At 40.3% G+C, this 25,900-nt stretch overlaps 1 protein-coding gene across 2 annotated transcripts in view; it reads right to left on the bottom strand.

Annotated features, from left to right (window-relative positions):
- CPNIFS (chloroplastic NIFS-like cysteine desulfurase) overlaps positions 1 to 21,147 on the bottom strand; it is a 58,149-nt gene extending 37,002 nt beyond the window's left edge. Inside the window, exons 1-3 of one of the 2 annotated variants that reach the window (XM_087681835.1) lie at positions 20,999 to 21,147; positions 20,630 to 20,901; positions 20,141 to 20,274 (exon numbers count right to left, since the gene is read on the bottom strand). In XM_087681835.1, coding sequence (XP_087537961.1) covers positions 20,141 to 20,274; positions 20,630 to 20,896 — 401 coding nt within the window. In that variant the 5' untranslated portion in view covers positions 20,897 to 20,901; positions 20,999 to 21,147. The remainder of the gene's footprint in view (positions 1 to 20,140; positions 20,275 to 20,629; positions 20,902 to 20,998) is intronic. The other variant, XM_087681836.1, reaches the window with a different exon arrangement.
- Positions 21,148 to 25,900: the final 4,753 nt, after the last annotated feature.

The raw sequence follows: 25,900 nt of genomic DNA, 5'->3' as shown, positions 1-25,900 counted from the left end.
CACAAGAAACATCAAAGTCACAAAGTAAAAATAAGCATCCCAAGAGGAGACCAACAACTCCTCTATGTGAAAGGGAAGAAGAGCATAGTCTGTGACTTCTGTAAGAAAACTGGGCATATTGAAAAACTTTGCTATTCTAAGAAAATGTCTCAAAGAGCATATCTTGCTACAGTCAAAGAAGATGAAGACAACATTGAAGAAGAAGGAAAAGAAGAACCCCAAGAACAAAAGGATAGGACTCACCAGTCCCTCTTTTATAGCTCATTTTCTGATAGACTTTTTTAAGTTTAACATGTGGACTTGCCTAATATTCCCACCATAAGCTCCTATACTCCTCATGTAACCTCTACACACTACAGCCTCTACACACTTAGTGAGGCCTTGTAACAACCTTTAGCTTTGTATGGTTGGTTCTTTCCATGTCTACCCTTAGCAAGATTCTACTCATGACAGCCTATGTATACTTAGTGTCTTTTCTTGGTTGTGATTGAGGAGGGGTGTTGAGAAATGTGCAATCACATCCAACATAGCCTCTTTGTATGGAACAAACAAAGCAAAGAAACATGCTAAAAATAAAGCCTTAGACTAGGTCATGTATGCATGGTTTATTAAAACCATGGTTGGTGATTACCATGGTCCCTTTCCACCTTTTTTCCACCTACCAACACCACCTACTATAAGCCTATAAAAGGCACTCATCCCCACACTCATTCCATCAATCATTATCATTCAATTGTACTTGCATTATGCTTGGATAATATTTATTCTTCTTTGTCAATGCTTCTGCCTCATTATGATTGTCTATTTGCTCATTAGTGATCCTCCATAGCATGCATTCTCAATATTTTAACAGATGTCAACAACGTTTCGTGGCTAATATTTGGAGGGGATGCCCCTCCCCCCCCCGCCCCCAATGGGTATTCTTGTGTGCGAGTCTAACAAAAAAATGTAGACCATCTCATGGGCTACACATTGATGCCCTTTGATCTATGATCCATGCTCCTTAGGCATTTCAACTATCATTAAATACACATGTTGCCCCTAGTGTGGCCTACAAAAAAAAGAATGATCATTGAAACAAGATTCCTCTACATCCATACCTCAACCTCAACGAGAGCCAAATCTTCAATAGAATACACCTCATATCAACAAAACTCAACCAAATTCTAGCATATTTCCCAAAAGTAAAGCATGGATGGCCTCAACTAATGAACTCGACTAATGGTTGCAAAACATTTGGTTTTGTGAAGACTACAACACACTCTTTTCAAAGCTATTCATCTTTCTAATGGGTCCACAAACCAGCTTGATTATCTCTTTTATTTCTAATGCATTAAAAGGCCAACTGAATTTTTGAATTTCCAAGACTAATGACTGTTGGAAACTCATTTCTAGAAGCTAAGAACTGCATTAGCAAGTGTGCCACTTGGCACATGGAGAAACAACATGCCATGCAAGGCAAGGCAACCTATGGGGGTCAGTTATGGAAGGTGGAATCAAAGATAAGGACCTATATGAGCAAACAACTGCTGTCCTAGGGTTTGCAGCAGCAACAGTGCAGCCATTTGGAGCAAGCGACACCAAATCATGTGTGCAACAAGACATGGGCAGCAGTTTTCTTCTCTGCCACGGTGAGGTGTGGCAGTAAAAAAGGAGGGCTTACCAGCCGTACTAGCTACACTACCTCGCATGCATTTTTTTATGATGTACGTGCTTTTGGTACATCTCAAACCCTTACATTCCTTAAACATGTGTGCAAAAATTGAAATCGGTATGAACCAGCTTAGATGTACATTCTTTGAGCCGGTGCTTGGCTTCATAGAATTCAATATGTTTGCTAAAATTTTTGGGCTACACATGTGCAAAATGTCGCTACTACACAATGGCCATTCTATGCTATTGAGATTCGATATGTGCATAGACTCAAGGGTTTCATATTCTTGACTCCCCTTGGGCAATATGTACTTGGAGTCATAGAAAAAAATAAGGTCCTCTGCAAGCTGCTTAACTGTGCACTCCTCTCAATGAATCTGAAGCAAATCAGCACTGTCTTGCTAGAATTGGACCTGATTACTGTTGTAATTATCATTTCTCAACTATCTTGGGGATTGTGTCCTCAAATTTCAGCCTTGTAACTGAGGAGCTGTAAATTGAAGAGATTGCAGCAGGTGTACAAGGGAATGCCCATCTACAATTGAGAAGACCTGCATGGAAATGTTCAAGACCCAATTTGTGCTCGAATGTGCATCAGAACAAGGACAATTTGGGTATTTAAGCTGTTGGTCATTTGTCACAGCCCTTCATTCCTAAATTTGTAAAAAAATTGACCAATTGGTTCACAAAAAAGGGATGTTTGGAGAGCAATCCCTCTCAAATCAAAGGCAAGGCTTGAATCTTCTTGGGATTGGAGCTCAATCTCAATGTATTACAAGATTTAAGGAATACAATCTAAAGAAATACTGGAAGGGGCACCAGCTTTGGGGCCAATGGGGTATCAGCCATCCACGATTGATTGGTAATAGTGTTTATTTCTTTTTCATTCGATGTATTGCTCACTGTAATAACTAGCTAATTAGATTATTTACCACCCTTTCCAAGGAAGAAGATTTATTAAGCTAAAAACAGCACATTACATATTAAACCTTCGTTAGCTCATCACCAAAACTCAGATTCACTCAATGTAATGTCCCATAAGCAAACTCCCCTAATTTTGGTTGGTTCCTCATCTATAAAAAGAGATTGTGCTTGGTCACTTGTATCACTTGTTTTGTAGGTTCCATCTGTTCTAGCCATCAGCCTCTTCATCCAGTGGCTGTCTAGCCTTCAGCTGCTGCCTTCTCCCATTGCTGCCCCACTGTCAGGCAACCTCTCCCTCAGCTGACAACTTAATTGCTACTGCTCCAGGCTGCTGCACTTTCAGCTCAGCAGGCCACCCTACTGCCTAGCATCACCAATATCTATATACAGCCTGCATTTTTCTGTACTTCAAGCTGCCCTACACTTTCCCGACCAACCATATGATTGTGACATTCAATAGCGTCTGATTAGTTCTAACCAATACTAGTATAGTACTAATCAGACTAATAAATCTTGGATGTACGTCCAATGCCAAAAGATTCTACGTATATTTTTAAGGCCTATACATAATGTTCATTTAGAGTCTTTACACTAGGAGTTTACATAGGAAAGCTTGAGAATTGAGAGGATAGAGAGCTAGAGAGCTTGAGGGTGGAGAAGCTTGAACATAGAGAGGATAGAAAGGGTGGAGAGTTTGAGGCCGTAAGGGGTAGAGAGGTTGAGGAAAGAGAGTTTGAGAGAGGAGAGCTTGAAATTTGAAATTGAAATGAGAGAGAGGAAGAGGGAGAGAATCTATTGTGAGAAGGTTTTTTTTTTTTAGGGGTGTGCACGTTTGTTATGGGAGAGGAAGCCTAAACAATGCCTACTGATAGAAATCAAGCTCCCGTATCTTTCGTATCTCTTATGTCAGTGTGTGAGATCGACTCCAACTAGATACAGCTGTTCATGTGTGTGTCATTGAATAAGTCGGTGTAGGGTTAATCTAACTATAGTCAGATGATTGGTTAGTTAGATCTAGAGTAACACTTACTCTTATCTTTCAGTCTTGTAGACCTAGTGTGATATAATGAAGAAAATGAATGAGAGCTAATACTCTTTGGTTCTGCTCCATTCCCTATCTCTCTCTCCTTCTCTTTTTATATGGTATCAGAGCCATGCTAGGATGGGCTCTCTGGAGCAGGAGGAAGTCAAGAAGACTTGCAGGAGTTGATAAATTGTTTTCCTTGAAGACAAGCAGGCTGCCATTACTTTTCAAAGGTATGCATTGTTCATCAAGGTCTCCATTGTACATGTCAGTGTTTGAGGCTTGTTTGGAGCCTTTGGGGAGCATCATTGAGCATATATAAATGCTCATATTCATCATTATCATCAACTTCGAGCTGCTGCACCCCAGATCTGATCTACGTGAACTACGCCTGTGTCTGGGCTGATATCATTTGCTGGAAATAATCAAGGAGATCACTTGCTGACTAATACAGAGCTTGGGTGAACCCTCTGGAAGGCATATGAAAGCTTGGAAGCATCATTTTCTGGTTAGAGCTCACATGGGAGCTGAAAGGATTGGTTGCAGATCTGACATGAACAGTGGCCTGCTGTATACTGGCATTTCACAGTATGTATGCACCTCTGATTTGAGTCTGGAGCTCTCAAACTTGCCCAAGAGTACCATTGGAGCATAGATATATGCTGGGAAGTCATATGTACTTGATGTCATGCATTGGAGCTGAAGCTTTATTCTGAAAATATTCAGATCTGGAATTTTTTAATGGCTGGAAACTGTCATTGACTGTGGGCTGCGGGCATTGTATCTTGTTGAAGCATTACATAACATTTGGTTGGCATCTGTCATATGTATGACATGGGATATGTCTGCTGAAGGCTCTAGGGATTGAGATGAACATTGAGTGCTCATGAAAGCTGAAGGTTAAGGCTGGAATTACTGCAGTGACATTGTCTTGGCTGGTTGCTAACTGTAAATGCAATCTATGACTTGGATTCATGAAGATAGGATGTCTATGGTAACCCGAAGGCTCATGTATTGAACCTATCACTTCAAAGTAAATGTATGACATGATTTGAGGCTGTTTTGGAGCTGGATAGACTTGGTTTTACTGAGCACTTGCTGACTGCAATCTATGAACAGGAGGTTTGACACTTATACTTGATGTCTATGCACTGATTTGTGCCAGTATAGTTATGTTTGGACTACTACATGTACTGGCAGATGCCTATGAAGGTTTGGGACATGTATGACATGTATATGACTCAGTTTTGTCTTTGAATAAGCTGTTGGTCCAGTTTACAGTTTTCAGACTGCATGTATGTACCCTGACAGTAAGGCTGCATGTTACAAACTTGAAGCAACTACATAGCATATGTATTGACAAATGTACCTACAGGTGGGACCACATGTTCGTGGATGTTTTTGAGTAGTTAAAGGGCTGAAATACCCTGGTTTTGATAGTAAATTTGTTGCAGAAAACTGTCATAAACAGTCAATAACTGCAACGAGTCAAGGACACTTGTTGGCTTGCAAGAAGTCAGGTATTTGACAAACATAGTCTGCTGCACCATGGCTAATGCACAGGGCACCAACAATATTACCCAAATCATTGGGATAATAAGAATTTTGCCTTGTGGAAATTCAAGATGAAGAATTTTTTAGTTGGCAGAGGTTATTGGGACCTATGCACAGGTGATGAGGCTGAACCTGAATTGCCCGAGAAGAACCCAACCAATGATCAAAAAAGGGCTCATAAGCTATGGACTGAGAGAGCATGCAAGGTGTTACACTAGTTTTCATTATGTATAACCCATGCTATGGCAATACAGATCACTGGATGTGAGTCCCCGAAAGATGCATGGGACATACTCATGAAGAACTATGAAAATGTGACACATGCATGTAAGATTCAGCTGAAACAACAGTTCAACAACATGTCTAGGAATGGCGGGAACATCTAGGCCTATACAACAGAGATTAAGACCATAGCTGACCAGCTTGCCACCATTGGATCACAGGTATCTGAGGATGATATGATTGCTTTCACTTTGAATGGACTTGGCAAGGAATACAAAGCATTCGATACATCTATATCTATTAGAGCTGAACCCCCTGACTGGAATGAGCTGGTTGCTTCGCTGTTACGTGAGGAGGTAAAGCTTGGATTGAACACAAGTACTAATCCGTCTCAGAGTAGAGACACTATTTTGTACTCTAGCCAGCATGGCAGAGGCAGCAGAGGCCGTGGCTCGTTTCGAGGTCGTGGTGATACTCGAACCACTTATGGGCAGCAGCAGCAGAGTAATTGGCATGGCATAAATACATAGGGCCAGTGTGAATCTGGCGGGTTTAGAGGCAAGGGGAGATCAATCAGAGGCAGAGATGGTGGATCTAGATCATGGCAATCGAATGATCAGTCGAACAGAGACAAGGACTATCATTACTGCAATAGGTATGGGCACATTGCAAAGGATTGTTACAAGAAGCAGGGAGATATGAAGGCAAAGGACAAACAGCATGGGCACTACGCATCTTCTAGCAGTGCTCATGATGAGTAGGTTGACAGATTGTTTACCATGTAGCATGTGTCCAAGAATGCACCTAGACAAAACAGAGATGAGAGATGGTACATTGACTCTGGAGCTTCAAACCACATGACACCTCATGAAGAGTGGTTTGATGAAATGGTTGCAGGCTCACATGGTTATGTATGTACTGGGGATGACACCCAGCATGACATTAAACACACAGGAGTTATTCTGTTGATGATGCCTAATGGCAAGAAGAAAAGCCTGCATGATGTATTGCATGTACCGTCAATAACCAAGAATCTTTTGTCTATGGATTAGATGGCAGAACAGAATCTGCACGTGAGATTCAATAAAGATGGATACTTCATTGAAGAATACAGAAATGGCTGCAAATTAATTACCAAAGGCAGAAGGGATGGCAAGATGTTTGCATTGGATGCGACCATTCCAAAACTTAAAGCAGCCATGTTTGCACATGATGAGAGTGCTATTCGAGATGTTGAGATTTGGCACAAGAGGATTGGCCATGTCAATGTACAAAAATTGAAATCTATGTAGCAGAAGGAAGTGGTACTTGGATTACCCAAATTCAAGTACAATTTTGGTCATGTATGCCCTGCATGTCAGTTTGGAAAACAGGCACAATTTCCATTCATGAGGCATGTAAAGAATAGCTCGCGACCTTTACAATTGCACTCTGATGTTTGGGGTCCGTCGCATAATGCTTCGTTTGGAGATGCACGCTACTATGTATCTTTCATTGATGATTTCAGCAGGTACACTTGGCTTTACATTCTGAAGTATAAAGATGATGTGTTTGATGCATTCAAAGACTTCAAAAAGCACGCTGAAAATGAGTTGGGATATCAAATTTCATGTCTACGATCAAATGGAAATGGAGAATATGTCTCTAATTACTTTGATAGATATCTTGCTAAATATGGGATCAGACAACAGTTAACTTGCAGCTATACACCGCAGCAAAACGGTGTTGCAGAGAGAAATAACAGGGTCCTGATGGAATCAGCTAGAGCTATGCTGAATGAGAAGAGTCTGCCAAATGGTTATTGGGCTGAAGCAGTGATGACTGCTGTCTATGTGCTAAATCGAACCTCTACAGCAGGGATTCATGATGTTACACCTTATGAGAGGTTGTATGGTCATAAGCCTGACATTTCGCACTTGAAGGTATTTGACAGCATTGCATATGTGCATATACCAGATGAAAAGAGGAAGAAATTGAATCCTAAGGCAATAAAGAGCGTGTTTTTGGGGTATACACAGGACCGGAAGGCTTATTAGTGCTATGTATCGTCTACACAAGAGACGTTGATAAGCAAAGAATTGTCTTTGACGAGTTAGCTTCCTGGTATGGGAATTCAGTTACAGTATCTACTAATGAATCAGCCAATATGAGTAATGCTGAAAATACCCCTGCAGTTAGTACTTCCATGAGTGGTCAGATAGGTGATATATCATCTACAGTGAATCCTTGGAGATTGCACAGTCGCATTTCTATGTCCACTGACATGGACATGTCAATGAGAAGGAGAGCAGATAAGGAAAAAGAAAAAGTGTTTGAGGATGTAACAGGACCACTTGTTGCAGGTTATGAGTCGTCCAATAGTGATAGTTTGAACAGTGAGCTGGGGATTCCGTCTGTCATGACACCAAGTGCTAGGCAGAATCATTATGTGCCACCTCATGAGAGGCAAGCTCAAGGTGAGCCACAGATACGGAGGTCTGAGAGAATCAGAAAGTTAGTTGATACGTTGACTTACATTGGATATTCAGCCCGTCATTATGCTTAAATGACGAAGGTGACAGTTTTTAAAGAACCCACTAAGTTTGATGAGGCAGTTGCAGATGAAGACTGGCGTGCTGCCATGGATGAGGAGTATTTAACTTTGGCTGAAAACGGAACATGGGATTTGGTCCAATTGCCCGATAGCAAAATCCCTATTGGCTGCAAATGGGTGTACAAGGTCAAGTGCAAATTAGATGGGTCATTGGAACACTATAAGACCACGCTAGTCGCAAAAGGGTATGCGCAGCAGTATGGTCTAGATTATGAGGAAACTTTCAGCCTTGTGGCAAAGATAGCAACAATTAGAATTGTCATTGCATTGGCAGCAGCTAAAGCTGGAAGTTATAGCGGATGGATGTGAAAGGCAGAAAAATGCCTTTCAGCATGGTGAGTTGCAGGAGGAAGTTTATATGGAGCAGCCTAAAGGCTATGTGCATCCAGATTTTCCAACACATGTATGCAGGCTGAAAAATGCATTATATGGGCTAAAACAGGCACCCAATGCAACCAGCCTTCCTTCTTGGAATGGGTGTTGATAACCTGATTTAAGAGTTAATTACAGCAATAAATAAATGCACATAAAATGAAATACACACTTTACCATAACATTCTTGGACAATAGACACCCTATTGGCCCCAAAATTGGCGCCGCTTGCGGTATTTCTTTAGCTTTCATTCAATTGGAAGGAGTACAACTTGAGATTCTTCAATCTCCTCCTACTAACCAATTGCTCTTGCTGTCATAAATGTCCAGCAAGCCTTTTGGGTCATTTGCCCCTTGATTCACCCAGGACTTCTTCTTCTCCAATTTGACCCTTGGCTGGTCAAATGCTGCCCCAAATCAATTCGGGATGGGCTGGCTCTTGAAATCCCTTGATAATCTTCAATTATCAGCTGCTGATTTCAGTCCCTTGAGCCTTCAATCTTTGGCACGGATCCCAAGGTGTCTGCTAAACCCTAATTTCTGCTGTAAATTAGGGTTTACTGCAGAAATTACAGATCAGCCCACCAAAAATGGCTGAAATCTCCTCCAAATGGCTGAGAATTGCTGAGAATGGCTAAGCATAGGCTGAAGGAGATGAGAGAATGTTGTAGAGAGAGAAAATTCTGAGATTTGTTGCGAAGAACTGATCAAAATCAGCTGCTGCCCTGCTATACCAGTCCCAAACGGATGCACCAACAACAATAGGAGCATCAGAGACTGTGATCTTCAGGAGAAAGTGCATCAGCAGCAATTGCCAACTTCCCAAGGTCAAGAATATGCAATCTCCATCACCAAAATGGTCTCCAATGGCTGGGAATTGGCCCTAAAAGCTGGCAGCAACAGTCCAACACCTCTTTCCAACAACTCCAAAATGAAAAAATGAGATTTCCCTCTCCCTTCAGCCCTATTTAGCCTTTCCCCCACTTGCATGAGAAAGTTTTGCCAAGTGGCAACTTTCTTAATCCATTTTCAGCAATTTCCAATCATTTGATTAATTTTCAGAATTAATTAATTCTGAAAATTAATTCAACCCTTAATCCATGCCCAAAAAATTGACCTTGCCCATCCAAAAATTAATTGGCTAGGCCATTTGCAACCCAAAGTGGTCCCATGCATTAATTGACCCTTGGACAAGCATTAATCCATTAATTAATGCCTAGTCCCTAGTGTCACCACTGACACTTAATGGCCAATTAATGGTCCTAGGGACAAACTGACACCAAAATTCACCTAGAATCTAACAAGTGTAACTTGTTACAACTTTTGCCTTTGACACCCATCTTTTTCACAAGGTCCTTCGGCCTTCAACTGTGAAAAAGTAGCTTGCACCTCACATGTGCAATACATGTGCATCTTTTAATTACACATTTGATTAATCCTTTAATCAAATGTCAATTAAACATAAGCAAAGCATCAAATTTTCACGTCCTCGTAACACTAGAGCTTGGAATGCTCGAATTAGCAGCTATTTACAGCAGCATGGGTTTAAATTGGGTGATGCAGATCATAGTTTGTTTGTGAAGAAGACAAATCATGGCAATGTGTTTCTGGTTGTCTATGTCGATGACTTGATTATTATTGGAGATTATGAAAGCGGGATTGTTGAAATAAAGTCATGTTTACAGGCTGAATTCAAAGTCAAAGATCTTGGTGAGCTGAAATATTTTTTGGGAATTGAGGTAGTATTGACACCTCAAGGCATATGGCTACTACAAAGGCAGTATGCTCATGACATATTACAGAAGTATGGTATGACTGATTGAAGGCTATGGATACACCTCTAGAGCAAAATGTCAAGCTGCAAATTGATGTTGGACATGAGATAGAGAATGTAACTATGTACAGACAGATGGTAGGCAGCTTGATCTACCTGACTATTACGCGACTTGACTTGAGTTACGCTCTGGGGCTGATTAGTCAATTCATGCAGAAGCCTCGCAAGCCACATTTGGATGCAGTCATGAGAATCATGAGATATGTGAAGAGCACGACTGACTATGGGTTATTTTATGCATATAGGAAACCCCTTGACTTGACAGGGTATACTAACGTTGACTGGGCTGGTTGTGCCTATGACAGGAGGTCAACCAGTGGCTATGCATTTGGATTAGGCAGCAGCATAATCAGTTGGCAAAGTAAGAAGCAGCCTACAGTTGCATTGTCTAGTACAGAAGCTGAGTACCGTGGTGCGGCCTTAGCGGCTTGTGAAGCTGTTTGGTTACAGAAGTTACTGAATGACTTGGGAATACACTTGGACAGCAAAGTCAAGCTGTATTGTGATAATCTGAGCAGTGTTATTGCACGTAATCTTGTCTATCATACAAGATCGAAACACATTGAAGTTCATTATCATTTCATCAAAGAAATGGTACTAGCAGATCAGATTGACCTGATGCATGTGAAGACTGAAGACCAGGTAGCGGACATCTTTACCAAGTCACTTGGTAAAGATAAGTTCATTTATTTTAGGCAGCTACTTGGAGTATTGCAGATGGTTTGAGCTTGAGGGGGAGTGTTAGAAATCAAGCTCCCGTATCTTCCGTATCTCTTATGTCAGTGTGTGAGACCGACTCCAGGTTGATACAGCTGTTCATGTGTGTGTCATTGAATAAGTCAGTGTAGGGTTAATCTAACTATAGTCAAATGATTGGTTAGTTAGATCTAGAGCAACACTTACTCTTATCTTTCAATCTTGTAGACTTGGTGTGATATAATGAAGAAAATGAATGAGAGATGATGCTCTTTGGTTCTGCTCCATTCCCTATCTCTCTCTCCTTCTCTTTTTACACCTATAACAACCCCAAAAGTAACCCCAAATGGTCACAAATGGGCAATTTAAAAGGGTCACATAGTTTGGATCGGACGCCTCATGTGGTCAGACGAGTCATTCTGGACAATACAAATCAGGCTATTCCATCCATCCATCAAACATGAACAACTATGCCAAGCTATACACTGCTGCAAGTGATCAGCTGCCCTCATGTTCAGGCAATACATTGCTGCATTTACCAGCTCTAACATCAGAGACTGCTGTGTTTTGGTTTCCAGCTTGCTACCTTTCCATTTTCAGTATCATCTCAGCTTTGACTCATGGTTACAGCCCTCAAGATCCGTCCTCGGTGGACATCACTCTCCAACTACTCCCTCAGCTTGCTTCCACAAGTCATTGGTTGTTGGACAGCTCTACTTTTGGGCATCTTGCACATTCATCCATTTATGTACAACACTCATTCATTCACTTCGGAGTTATCTTTCTCGTTTGTTTGCGTCTTTGCGTTTTTGTCTAAGTTATTGTGTTTTAGTCATGTTGCTACCAAGACCACTGCTTCTTCCTAGCTCTTCCACGTACGGTTTTTTTTTTCATCCTTCTTCACATGATTCTCGACACTACACAAAGCCTAACATCTGAATACTCCTCAAATATTGGCATCCATGGTTGAGAGGGGGTTCTTGCTCCTAATTCAGTACCTAAAGGTTTCGGGATTGTCTTCTTGTCCTCAAGCTCGGCATCCCTTCCCCTCTTAATTAGCTTTGCTTTGTTTTTCTTTGGTTGGTGCTTCCATGTTGGGTTTTGTATTTCAATTAAGATCTACTGTTGGGTTTGACTCATGCCTACGCTCCCAAAGCAATGTCAGTGATCCACAGTAGGACACTTGGGCATTTTTTTCTCTCCGTAAGAGAGGTTTTTCCCCCCAATCACATTAATCTCTATTTGTGTGTTTATGTTACACAGTTCGGTCACTTATGCTTTACACACTTTCGGGTGTGAATTCACCTTAAGGCACTTACACAACCCTAAGGTCTAAGGGTTGTACTTTGTACTTGACTTACACTAGTGAATGAATCGTGTATCGAGCTGTGTCCACTCTCTCTCTATATTGTCTACACTGTGTGTTGAGCCAATAACTGCCATCTCCATCTTCAACATTTGGTATCAAAGCTGAAGGCTCGCCAAGCTCCTCATCAGCCCCGCTGGAGGTTCGATCAGGCAGCAGCTCCCACACCAATTCCAACAACAGCCACAGCTCCGTGACTGTAGCTCCACCACCCAGCCACCCTACACAGCAGGCTGCCCCGCCTGCAGCCTACCCTGTTAGTAGCTGCTACGCTGCCTATCCTATGGCCACCACCACCTCCCTGTCCAGCAATCGCCACCCCCTACTCCTCCTATGCAGCACCTCTTCCAGCTCCACTGCCAACTCTATTCGCTAACCTGCTGCCTCTTTGCCAACCTGCCACCAGCTCATCCAGGATACCGCTCACCAACTCAAGCAGTCTCACCTGCATTTCCGGCAATCACACCTCGTGTTCAGCTCATCTTCGGCTTGTTTTCAGCCATCACAAGTATATCTCATTTATTTACTCAAAAAATCAGAGCTACAGCAAAGGGCTTCCACACAGCAAGGTGCATTTCTGCTTCAACAAGTGCTTTTGGGCACAAATCACAGAAATTTCATGGAATTCGGGTCAAAATATTTGGGGCTTTTGCATGATTGGCAAACATTGTACTGAAGATTCAGTCTAAAATTGACTGAAATTTTGCACGTTTAACAGTTAAATTTTGGGGCTTTTGCATTTTTCATGCTGCTAAGCACTGTTCGTACATTGGATAGCATGCTACTTACTGAAATCTGTAAAAATTTTCAGCACATTGGGACAGTAGTGGTCAAGTGTGACACAGCTTTGTTAATTATAGCTTGGTGTTTGCTGTAATTTCTGGAAATTTGCATATTTCCAAGTTATTCCAGCTTTGGTTATTACTCTTGTGCCTTTCGGAAGAGTGACATTTATCATGGCCAATCAAGGACAAAGCAATTATTCACTTCTTTATCTAAAGAGGATAGATTGGATGGCAATAACTATTCTCTATGGTCCTTCGTGATGAAGAATGTGCTCGTTGTTAAAAATCCTTGGGAATATGTTAGTGGTGAAGAAGTCCGTTCTAGAGTTATGGCTCTTGCAACTCCTCCCCAAGGAGAACATGGTCAGTGGCCAGCTCTAGCTCAGCCACTTCCAAAGAAGAACTACACAGAAGGCTTAAGACACTCGGGATGCCCAAGCATTGTCACTTATTGCATTGGTAGTTCCACGATCCATAATCCTGCGTATACGATCTGCTACTTCTTTACGAGTAGCATGGCTTACACTTGAGCAAATGTTAGCTGAAAAAAATGAGATACGCATTTCTTTCTTGAAAAAAGAGCTTGAAAATGTGAAGATGGACAAAGGTGATGCTATGCAGGATCATCTTAACAAAATTCAAGACTTGCATGAGCAGTTGATAAAGGTAGATGAGTATTATTCTAATGCATAGATTATCTCTACTACTTTGAATTCCTTGCCACCTTTTTATTTGGCCTTTCACACGGCATTGAATCTCACAATGAGAATTTCTCCGCAACCACTTACCTTTCTTCAATTGGTTAGTTTGTTGCTGGAAGAAAAGCAAACAAGGAAGAACAGTGAGGTGGATGTTGTAGCCTCTGGACAGGCTTTTATGGTAAGATAGAAGGGTAAGGGCAATCAGTCTAGGAATGCTCTGCAGAGTTTTAGAAGTTCAAACACTTCACAAAACAACAAGAAGCAGGGAGCACGCAAGCCAAGAAGGGCAAGTGCCATTATTGTAAAAAGCCAAGTCACTACATCACAGAATGCAAGAAACGCATTGCCAAGGAGAAAAAGGAGTCTGGGATGCCTATTTCTTCTTTAGCAAAATGTGGAATACAAGTCACGTTTGATGATGAAAAATGCATGGTCAAAGATAAAGAATTCTACTTAGTGGCACATTATGTCATGGACTCTATGAGTTGGATGCTCATTCGATTGATTAGCCAATCTATTTGGCATCTACTATTACTCCTACTATGTCACAGGCAGAGTTATGGCATGCTCGCATGGGGCATGTTAACTATGGCAATTTGATGTTGTTGCAACGTACTTAGATGTTAGATGGTTTCTCTCTCTTGGAGAGACATCCTAAGCATATTTGTGAGGGATGCATTTTGGGGAAAATGCATCGGTTCTCTTTTTCTTGTGATGTTGCTTTTAAGGTAACGGCCAGGTTGCAAATTGTGCATTTGGATGTATGTAGACCTATGCAAACAAAGTCATTGGATGGATATTATTATTTCCTCATCTTCACTGATGACTTTACTTGCTTTTGTTGGATCTATTCATTGGTCATCAAGTCAAAAGTGTATGATACATTTTTTGCTTTTACTACACTTGTGAAAAACCGATCTAGCTATAAGATTAAGACTCTTTCTTAGGACCAAGAGGGGGAATACACGTCTTCTTTGCTGAATAATTTTTTGAAGCAAAAAGGCATTGTGCATCAGTATACTACTGCATATGCTCCACAGCAAATGGGTTGCAAAAACGAAGAATTGGTCACTCATGAAAATAGCCAAATTTTGAAGAAGTGCCCTACTAAGGCATTGAAAAATGTCACGCCTCTTAAAGCTTGGAACAGCCGTAAACCTTCAATTGGTCACTTTCGTACTTTTGGGTATCTTGCATATGCTCATATTCCCAAAGTATTAAGAAAGAAGTTGGACAATAAGGCTATTAAGTGCATATTTGTGGGGTACAACGGTGAGAGCAAAGGGTACAGATTGTACAATCCTATTTCCAAGAAAGTCTTTGTCAATAGGGATGTGATTTTGTTTATGAAAAATCAGAATTATCTCTTGCTAGTTTTGGCACATATCAGGTTGCAAATGATGTGTTTGAAGGATTGCTGCCTATTTCTTTTGATGGTACAACTAGAGCTTCATTAAATGAACAAAATATTCAGTCAGTGGCTCCATTAAACAATGTAGAAATTCAGCCTATGGCTAATCTAAATATTCAACAAGATGCTAAACTTGAGGTTCATCAAAAGCATGTACATAACCAAGAGGCTAGACAAATGCCTAGATGGTACTTGCAAACTTTAAAAGACGGTCATTTGAATGCTCCTCTTGCTGGTCATACTAGAAGACAAGCACGTTTGCATGATCATGCTAATACAATCGAATTTATTATGGCAGCAAGCACACTTGATGATGTATTCAATCTATTCATGATGCTAGAGGCATCAGATTGTCACAATCCAGATATACAAGTTGTTAGCCATTTCCTTCATGATTTCATCTTCCTTTGAGTTTTGTTCTTCTATTGGCACGGAGGCTTCATCTCTTGAGGCGGATCTTCAAGTATCTCGTATTGCTTCCACAATTGTTGCTTCTCCTTGGCTCTTCCAACTAGGGTACTTCCTTTTCATCCTTCTTCACATCTTCACACAATTCTGTGTACCACACAAAGCCTAACATCAAGCTACCCCTCCTATTTACTACCCAAGATCACCTTGGGTACAACCTCCCCTACTTTTTTAAACCGACGGGAAGAGGGTGCTTCCCTGCAACTTTCCCTTCCAGTTTGAGGGTGGACGGCTTTCTCCTCTTAATAGTGATAGGTTGTTTATACTTTTTTTATTTAGACATTATATATATTGTGCTTCGAATCTTCATCCATATTGTCAAGATGACCATGATTATAAAAGGGATCTTGGCCAAGTGAACACTTCCCTTGTAAGGATTGTCCAAGTGCATCGTTGCATTGCATTTTGCATAAGCATGATTACATCTACATTGCCTCTTACATAACTCCAATGCTTTGGTATTCTATTCTTGTAAACATGCATCTATGCGCATTTATCCCTTTTCAATCTTTCGAGTGATCGACTTTAGATCCACCATCTTTGTAGCATTGCACATGGTAGTCTCCCTTGCTTGCTTAGCTTGTCTAGCTTACTTTCCACACTTCATTTTTGCCTCTCCACATACCCACCATAGATGTTTCCCCCCACATAGCTTATTTTCTTTGTCATTGACACCCAATAGTGGTTGGATAGGTTGGTTTGTTTTGAGAAGGTCATGAGGCTAACCATCCCCATCTCCCCTTAGGACGCTATTACACAATCAACTGAAAATTTTTTGAAAACACTCACTTTGTGAGAAATTCTTTTAAAAACAAAACAAAGGCCCTTTTAAAAAAAACAAAACAAAAAAAGATAATCTATTGTGTTTTCATCTACCTTTGTAGGACTTAGTAGGCCACTGGCAGCCGACAAGCATCCTTTGTCTAATGCTCTATCCTCCCTAGAGTGAATACTTGGGCTCCCTTGGTAAGATAACCATCGCCCTTGTAGTCTTGGTAGGTCACTAGGTAGCTAACGTGCACCCTTTGCCTCATGCCCTAGCTACTTTGGAATGGGACACCTTGGACAAAAGAAAAGTAAAGGGCTTGGGCTTGCTTGCAATTCCTTTCTGGTTCCAGTTTTAGGCCTAAGAGGGGGCGTTGAGCTAAATTACTATTATCTTTCATTAAACAGCCCCAAAACTCAAGCTACTTAATGAATTTTAACCTTTCTTTCAAACTGGGAGCAATTTGGGAGAGTTTCAGTGTCCCATATGTAAACCCTAATTTGGGAGGCCCTAAAGTTTTTATAAACAAACAGTCTACCCTCCCATTCACTCCAATCTCATTTTCGCAAGTTTTAGGTGCTAGAACTTTGCTACCCACACCCCCTTCACGGGAGGACATTTTAATCGAAGCTGCCCCACCCAGCACTTGTTTCCAATTTCTACCTTGCAACCCGTGCTACTTCCTGTGTTTTGTTGCAGTGTTTTCCTACTCCATTTTACTGCTTCATCTGTCACATATCTGGCATGTTGAGCTAAAAATGCATTAGCCTAACTTAAACAACCCCAAAATATGCTTAATTAATGAAGAAACCTTATTATTTTAAAATGAAATGAGATCCTAGAGAGTAGCTATGTCCCACTTGCCAAACCCTAATTTGGAGATGTCTCTTTGCTACCCACACCCCGTTCACAGAGGACATCACAATCAAAGCTTCCCATTGCTCTCTATTACCATCTTGCACCTGATTCCAACCTCCATCGCCCATATCTTATTGTCGCTTTGCTGACCCATCACTGCCAGACTTGCATTTGCTGCCAGGCGTCCATCTTCAATTGCCGATGTCATCATTCACGCTGCATTTACTGTCATCAGGGCCTTTTGGAGCTATCGCCATCATCTAGGTGGTGTCACCCACATCAAACTACCTGTGTTTGGTCTTCTCTCTCTCTCCTCCACTAGGTCATCCTCACTCTTGCCTACGCTCTGCACCCTATCGCCCACATCATACTGTTTATATTTGCCTCCTACAACAATCGCCAGGTTTGTTTGGATCATTTCTTCACACAGCATCTACTATTATGTTTGCTACTACCAGACATCTTTGGAAGTTGCCTTGCTGCATTTCAAGATCCATCAGAGTGCAATACACTCTCCAACTCATTTTCTCGATCCTCGATCCTCGAGACACGAGAGTTCGGGGTATGATATTCATTCTTTGCACAGTGTGTTTGCTATGAGCATTGTATTATACAAATTTATTCATTTTAGATTCTTCCATGTCTTCATTGTCTCTAAGTTACGTTACTGCGTTTTGTGTTTTTGCATTTATTATGTTCTTGTTTGAGTTCTTGTGTTTTAGCCGCGTTCATATGCTGTATTTTCTTAGTGCAAACCTTAGCATCACTTCACACATTCTCCTTTGCATTTCGTAGCATCTTCTATGTAGGCCATTGAGCAAAGCACCCTGGTCATTTCGGATTCTGAGCAATCTCCACCTCTGATACTTTACCTATGTACCTCTTTATACTTCTTCATGGACTCCCATGTGGTGGCTATATATATTCTCTCTTTTCTGTAATTTGCAAGCCATACTTTGCTTGGTGGTCCCTCTTCACCAGTTTCCAGCCTAAGAAGGGGTGTTAAGCTAAAGAAAGAGCATTAACATTACACCTTTTATAAAGCTCATTAAACAGTCCCAAAACTCAAATGCACAAGGGTGCTTCAAGTGTCCCATAAGGAAAGTTGTAAAATGTGGTTGGTCCCACTTTTCTATGAAAAGAGTGTGCACTAAGCAACTTTAATCCCACTCAAGTGATTCTTCACAGTTGCACCATTCTCCATCATCATCTCCTTCAGTTTCCATGTGTTATATCCTTGGACATCCACCATGGCTACTTCAGCACCTACCCAACACTCTCCAGTTGCTGCCATCTTTGTCCACGACAAGCTAATTACTCTATTGTTATTTGATCAACCAACTTTTGCTCAACTATTGGTGGTTATCTAGATGGGTTTGCATTATTCTAGTGTCGCCCTACCTACTAGTCACTCCTAATGCCTCTCAGCATCATCACACCAAGCTGTGTTTACCATTTCCATCCCTTCCTCATCCTTGCCTAGCTGCTAAGCTGTTTCCGAAGACTACTGATCCCTCAAAACCAAGTATACTCAATCTTGGGCCGCTAAAATCTGGGAAAAACCACCAAAACATGACTTAAAACAAGGTAGTCAATCACCTCCTACAAGGAAAACAATATCCTCTTGCAACTATGCATCTACCTATCCCATTGTAGAGCCAATACAATCAAGACCATCCTCCAACAAACAAATATAGCTCTATACCTCTTTATACTATTGTGTAATGCTCCGAGATCAATAAATTTCACCATAGATGATGTCCAAAAAGGCACCATGCCTAAATCTCTCATAAGAACTCAAAGCTCTCTAGAAACTTACACCTTCTCATTTGGCACAAGCACTCATGAATGTTGTCAACAAAGAGGGAAAACAAAGAAAAGAACTTGCAAGGCAAGAGGTAGAACTCCAGCTATATCATCTCTATAGGGTAGAAGGAGCATTTTAAAAAGTGAGATATGAGCAAGGTTGTTGAAGAAGACATCACAACTCAATGCAACCTCTCACCTATCAAGAAGGATGAGCCAATATCTTTCAATCACACAAAAGCGATCAACAATACTAGGCCATGAAGAGGAAGAGTCAAATCTTTGATGCTAGGCCTTTGATGTGCCAAGGAAGGCTTCCTCCAATGGATAGCCTTGTATAACATTGAGTCTAGAAGTGTTCTTGTAAGAGATGTGTAAACATCATAAACAGATTCAACAAAACATAAGAAACCTCGTGCCCATGGCATATGGTCCACACCAACTCCTTTGCAGTATAGTCCTGCTGCTTGATCACATCACTCTCCAAAGAGTATAACCTCCTAAGAATGCCACAAAGGCACAATACTAGGTGAAATTCAAGGAAAGTAGATTAACCACCCTAATCAGCTAAGAAGAATCTCTCTCTCTCTCTCTCTCTCTCTCTCTCTCTCTCTCTCTCTCTCTCTCTCTCTCTCTCTCTCTCTCTCTCTCTTTGCACCTTGGTCCTGCCGCCTCTAAAGAGGGAACCCATTCCTAACAGAGCATGATCATGGTATTCTTGAAAATACCATCTCCTCCATGACTATTTTCCGTCCTCTAGATTTTTGAATTGTTATATATTATTACCCCATACAGCAGCAACCCCTAAGGTATACCAGGCCTTTACTTCTTTATTTTATATTTTCCCACCCAGAAAGGAGGATTTTGGAAAGGCTGTCAGTTACAATGTTTGGGAGACTTCATCCAATATCAACTACAACCTTCCACTTATGCGTTGCATCAACCTTGCCCATTAATAACTTGTATATGTTCTAAAGAGGAAACACAAAAACTCACTTTCAGACTACCAATATAGTGCTACAACACAGCATGCAAAGCCCCATGGCAAAAATAATGAACGTCTCATATCAAATTACCTCACACAAACTTCAGTATGATGATTCTAACCTTAATGCATGGATGCCCCGATGAACATTGGAATTGAAAGTCTCATAATACTCTCTTAGCGCATCCAAGACAGCTATCGGCTTTTGAGAGGTAGCTGCATTGTCTAGGTATACCAATTTGCAACCATTCACTTCCTGTGAGAACAAGCACTATTATGAAAACAATAAAGGAAGGAAGAAACAATCCAAAATGCAAAAACCTTGAAGAGTAGGCAGCAGCTGAGTTATACATAGAATGTAATTGGATCCTTTTATTAGCTCCACACAAAGGTAAATGAGTGAGTTTATTAATACTTAAATCAATTAAAGAGCTGAATGCTCTTTACAATCCCAAGAATGCTATGAAAAGCCAATTAAAGAGTTGTGTAGAGCAAAGCCATTGCACAGAAACTCAGAACACAGACTTGTGCATCCTTGATCAAAAACAATATATATCTTCACATGCAAGAAGGCATATAAAGGAATTGGCATATAAAAGAAGCCTATGCACCTGGTTAAGAATTGGAAAATCTAGTCGTATCAAGTCCCCGAGTGCTGTATCCGAAGAACCGGTATTAACTGGAGCAGATACGACAGCCTTGACAAACATGGTCGCATGGTATCTCTTCCTTACGGCTCCAAGCTTGCAAAACTCCAAGCTTCTGAAATTCAATGGGGATGGAAGCACAGGAGCCTCCCTAAAATGAGGCGCAGAGAGACGCAATCTGTGTCTCATCCCCAACTCAAGGAAGGTAGCTGATTGAATTGCTGCGGACATTCTGACTGGCCAAACAAACAAACGAATGAACATCAGTACTCGAGACAAAGACTACGAATTGTAAACTCTGTGATGAGATGATCAATTTGAAGCGTCACATACATAGTTGGAGCTGATGTAGAGAACTATGGATTCTCTGCGGACCGCAGCTTCGTATTAGCCTTCACTGGCGCGACAACAAATCCATAAGCCATCGGCAGAAAACTACTTAGATTTTATCTTTACGCATTTGCAGCAAATGATGACGATGATGATGGCGATGGTAATTGTGATTGATCATTACTTCACACTAGTATTATCATCAACATTTAAAAATGTCTATTATTATTATTATTATTACCATGATTACTATTATTATTTGTACAAATCAAATAGTTTTACATGTGCTGTTTATTATATTATATAAATAATTGGCCCTTACATATAACAAGGTTTTGCCACTTTGTTGGAGCTTTTCCCTATCTTGGGTTTTTTCATGAAGGCAGGCAAAAATTAATTACAAAAAAATAATAATAGACTTACTTTCTTTCACTGAAACTTCATTTAGCGTGACGTAAATCCCAAACCTTTGTTAAGGGACACCATTATGAGTAGGTGGCTTGGATTAGCCAGTGGTAGTGAGTGATGTAATATGGTGTGGGAAGGCAATCGCAAAAATGACACCATTTAGTTCCCTTCGTTTAGGTGCCGTGACAAAATGCCTTGTGGGAAAGTCCCCTTAGCCTCTTAGCATAAAAATGTAAATGTGTTCTTGTAGGTTTGTGACATAAAGTCTCTACATATAGATGGACATACTAATTCTCCACATTAATATTCCACCTCAAGAAAGAAAACATTCCCCCCTTTCAGCACCAAAGGGCTTATTCTCAAATGTTTCCACGTCTAAGACCTATGAAATGGCTCACCTACCCCATTAATTGATTTCAACACTAGCAAAAATATTAGTCGTTAAGAATAAAAATTGCCAAAAACAGTCATTGTTGAAGTCAAAAGTGAGGCAACTTCCAATACTAAAACTAGCAAGTGGTGACTTGCAAATGGAAATAGTAGGAATAGAGGAAGGTGGAACCAATAGAAAAAATAATCATTTTCAAATATGTCTAAGGCCCTACTGTCTCTTTGAATCGCATTCCTATTCACATCCTTTGTCCCCTAACTACCCTAGAACATATTAGAGTTAGTTTTGGAAAGCCTAAAGCACATGAGAGATACATTAGAATATCTCAAACCTAGTTGAACAAAAGATTTGTTTACATGCATTTTAAAATCTTGCAAACAAGCTACAAAGGCTTGGTCTAAAGATTGGGCATTTTAAGTGGATAAGGTAGGGACAAAAGGGCTAGGGGTGCCCATCCAAGGAGACACCATGTGCATGTAACGTGTGAAAATGAATAGAGAGCTCATTCTTTGTTGTGCAAACTTTGGAGAGCCCATCTTCTCTTGTATTTCTCTTCCAAACTCATAGTTTATGAAAGTGAGATAAAGAGTATGAGAGAGTGAGAAAGAAATCCATTGTTTTCATTTTTGTTCTCCCTATGAGAGTGAGTGAGAGAGGAATCTACTATTTTCATTCCTATTTTCCCTCCTCTCTTCTTATTCTCCTCCTTCTTCTCTTCTTTCACTCACAAGAGCAAGGAAAAATGGATCAAGAAAGAGCAGGGGTTTAGTATTCATTGGTTTTGCAATACTATATGGGCCATGACTAAGGGTTAGTAGGGTTGGAGTATGGAAATGGGCACTCAAAGTTGAAGGACTATCTATGTAAACATGCCATGTTCAAGTATTAGCATATATGAGGGTGTATATGCATGCGATGTTGGTAAGCATGTGAATGTTGTTGTATCCATATCAAAATAGAATATCTATAGCAACATCCAATATTCATCAACTTCTAAACTTGAGTGTTCTATATTGCAAGAAATAGGGGGCCTTGATATAAGATTGTTACACTATATATGCATGGCACGTATACATGGAGAAAATATGTCAAGCATGGGACATGGCAGTCTTGCTTAAGATTATGTAGATGCAATACAACAGGCCATGTTACTCATGTAGAAGGATTTTGTGTGTTACTTGAGGGAACAAAATAAAAAAGGTTGTATCAAGAATCAAGTCATTACGAGGGAAAAATAATAAAAAGGAAGATTGTCATAAATTTGATGGGGTAATAAGGTTAAAGCAAGCTACAAAGGGTGCAAAATTGGCTAAAGTAACAACATGATGTAACTAAATTAGTCTAAAACACGTGAATTGTCAATTTCCAATGCCTTATTTTGCAAAACCCATTTTTCATGAAGCTTTTCATGAGCAATCAAATGTTGTCAAAGGTTGACTCTACATGATTATTTGAGTAGAGAATTGGCCCTATCAATGAGATTATAACTTTATGGGTTTGTTCAATTGGTCTATTACTTGCCCATTGGATATAATTGTTACAAGCAAATGGAAGCTTCTTGTTTTTGTCATAAGTCTTTATGATGGTGAAACCATTTTTGCAAGACAATTCCATATTGAGGAAATGTGTGGAAAGGAGATGAAATGCCCCATTTTCAAGAGGGAAAATGTGTTTTCAATTATGTTGAACTCGAATGGTGCCCCTTTGCAAATAACAAAGGAGAAGTTAAGCTTGGTTTTCATGAAGAGTGTAGGGTTGGGTATATTGATCATTACCAAAAGGTGTGAGTAAAGTGTTTGAGAATATCATATCTATTGGTTTGTGCAAGGTCTTTGCACAAATTGTTCTCAAAGTATGCGAGAAAACAAGATGCACCAAAGGGGTGAACAACCAAATCCCATCGGAATACAACAGATTTTCCTTTCAATTTTCTCTTCACGAGTGATGAAGGTATTATTTATAATTAAGGAATTGAGATGTATACAATCTTAGAGTGATAAGGAGGGATATTGCATCTCTTTCCTATTGGTCTAATGACATGTATCATTTCATATACAAAGGAAGTTTTGCCTTTTGTTTTTGAGCATCCATTTTAAGGGTGAAAGCATGCTACAATGTATCCATTTAGTAGTATTTTTGGCAATAAAAATCAAGGATGCTAAACACACATATAGTACTAAAAACAGCAAGAAAAAGAATAGAGATCTAGAATTTGTATGTGCATGGTAGTTTGTGCCACCTCCCTTCCCCCTATATTACTTTGGTGTTACTACTACATAATCCGCATTCATGCTCTTCTCATCCTCTACATACTAACCTTCATCCCTCACTCTTTTGGCTAGTTTCGTCTTGTAGCTCTCACTTCTGCCTCCTCCTCTTTGTCACTCTCCCCCTACCTCTTCCTTCTACTTGATCTCCTCCTCTCTATCGCTCTCTCCCTACCTCTTCCTTCTACCTGACCCCCTCTCTTTGGCTCTTTGCCTCCCTCAATCCCCTCCCTCTTTAGCCCTCCCACTAACATGCATGTTCTTTATCTCATTTACATATATATGGAGATATTAAACAAATGTCAACTGAGCCATACATATATGCGGGATCATCTTATGGATATTCAATGTGTTTTCATAGAAGCAAATGTGGTATTGTATTGTCTATAGTGTGCTCATAGTTTGTTACTTCCTCAACATTACTAGTAGTTTTGATGGAGAAGGACAATCAAAGATACTTGGAAGGATCTTACGGCATCTAAAACTACAATGAATCATGAAGAAGATAGTCTTCCCTAATTAGACAATTTTAGAGGTAATTGTAGAGGACATGGAGACATCACTAGGCATAGTCAAAGGTGTGGAAAGTGCAGATAAGCTAGCTGCAAAGAGAATAGCACTTTACATTGTTATAAAATGTAGCAAAAAGAAAATACAATTATAGAAAAGTTGCTAAAGCCCTTAGTATACAACCAAGAACTTTGAAGAAACATCATACTAATGTGCAAGCTAAGAAGTTCAAATGGTTAGGAGAAGGTCGCAAGCATAGGATTGATTGTCTAAGTGAAGAGGTTGTTCACTCCATCATTCAATTTGTACAAGCAACATAAGAACGTCTCCAAACAAGAAGGATGTATACAAGCAGCAAATAAGTAAAAAAAACTATAGAATTCATCCTTGCCTATACAGAGGGAGACATACTATTTGGATTGTATGCACTTTCTTTGCCATATGATCCAGGAGGGAGTGCTTGGGTTAACTACATGTTTATGTGGATGACATGTATCTAGGTTTTTGATCCTGATGGTAGTATGTTTGTGTGCACGATTTATTTGGAGACGCATAAGTGGGCTTTTGATAGGGCATAAAGTAGATTAATGTAGTTAGCAATTTTGGGGTAGATTTGATACTTTCAAAATTTGGTGTAATCATGGAGCTTTTGATAATACACAACACATCGAGCTATACTTTCACACCTAAGGAAGAGTTCTACCAAGTTTGGTAGTCAACCGAGTCAACGTGTGAAAGATACATGCTTTGGAAGGCCGATGTGTGTAGAAGATTGCGCGTAGGAAAAGTAAAGTACATGTTGCACATAGTTTTTAAAAGGTTAAGGCTTTGGGAATTTGGCTATGGTGTCTCCAAGAAACTTATGTTCCAAATAGGGATTGCAATTTTCCTTCAAAAAGCTTATCGATCTGAGTTACAAAGATCAAAATTTATGAGTGGTTTAAGATAGGGCTATCCTTATTGATAGATTTTTAAGAGTCCGGAATGCCTAATCATGGTGGATGCAATGTGCTAACCCCAAACTGTGTATGATAATGCTACCTATTTCCTCAGTGAGTTGGATGGTACATAGTTGAGGATACCAATTGCAAGGAAGTAGATCAAAATCTTCAAGAGATGTGAGTGTGATGCATATGAAGCAGAAAATTGGATATAGGTACTTCCCAAGTCAGTGTTGTGGAGGATGATGAGGATGACATTGAAGTGGGGATAAAGTAGGCTTTGAACTTGTAGAAGCATGATAGTTTGGAGGATGTGTAGGTTTGGAGGGGTAGATGTCATAGTATTTTATGTCCATACTATGAAGAGAGTTAAGATTGCGTAACTTCA

The sequence above is a fragment of the Lygodium microphyllum genome, chromosome 7 (genome assembly GCF_053477565.2).
Source record: "Lygodium microphyllum isolate KBCC chromosome 7, Lygodium_microphyllum_v1.1.10, whole genome shotgun sequence".
NCBI classification, from domain to species: domain Eukaryota; kingdom Viridiplantae; phylum Streptophyta; class Polypodiopsida; order Schizaeales; family Lygodiaceae; genus Lygodium; species Lygodium microphyllum.
Note: the sequence above shows the minus strand (reverse complement) of the source record. Positions and strands in the feature narration are given on the sequence as shown.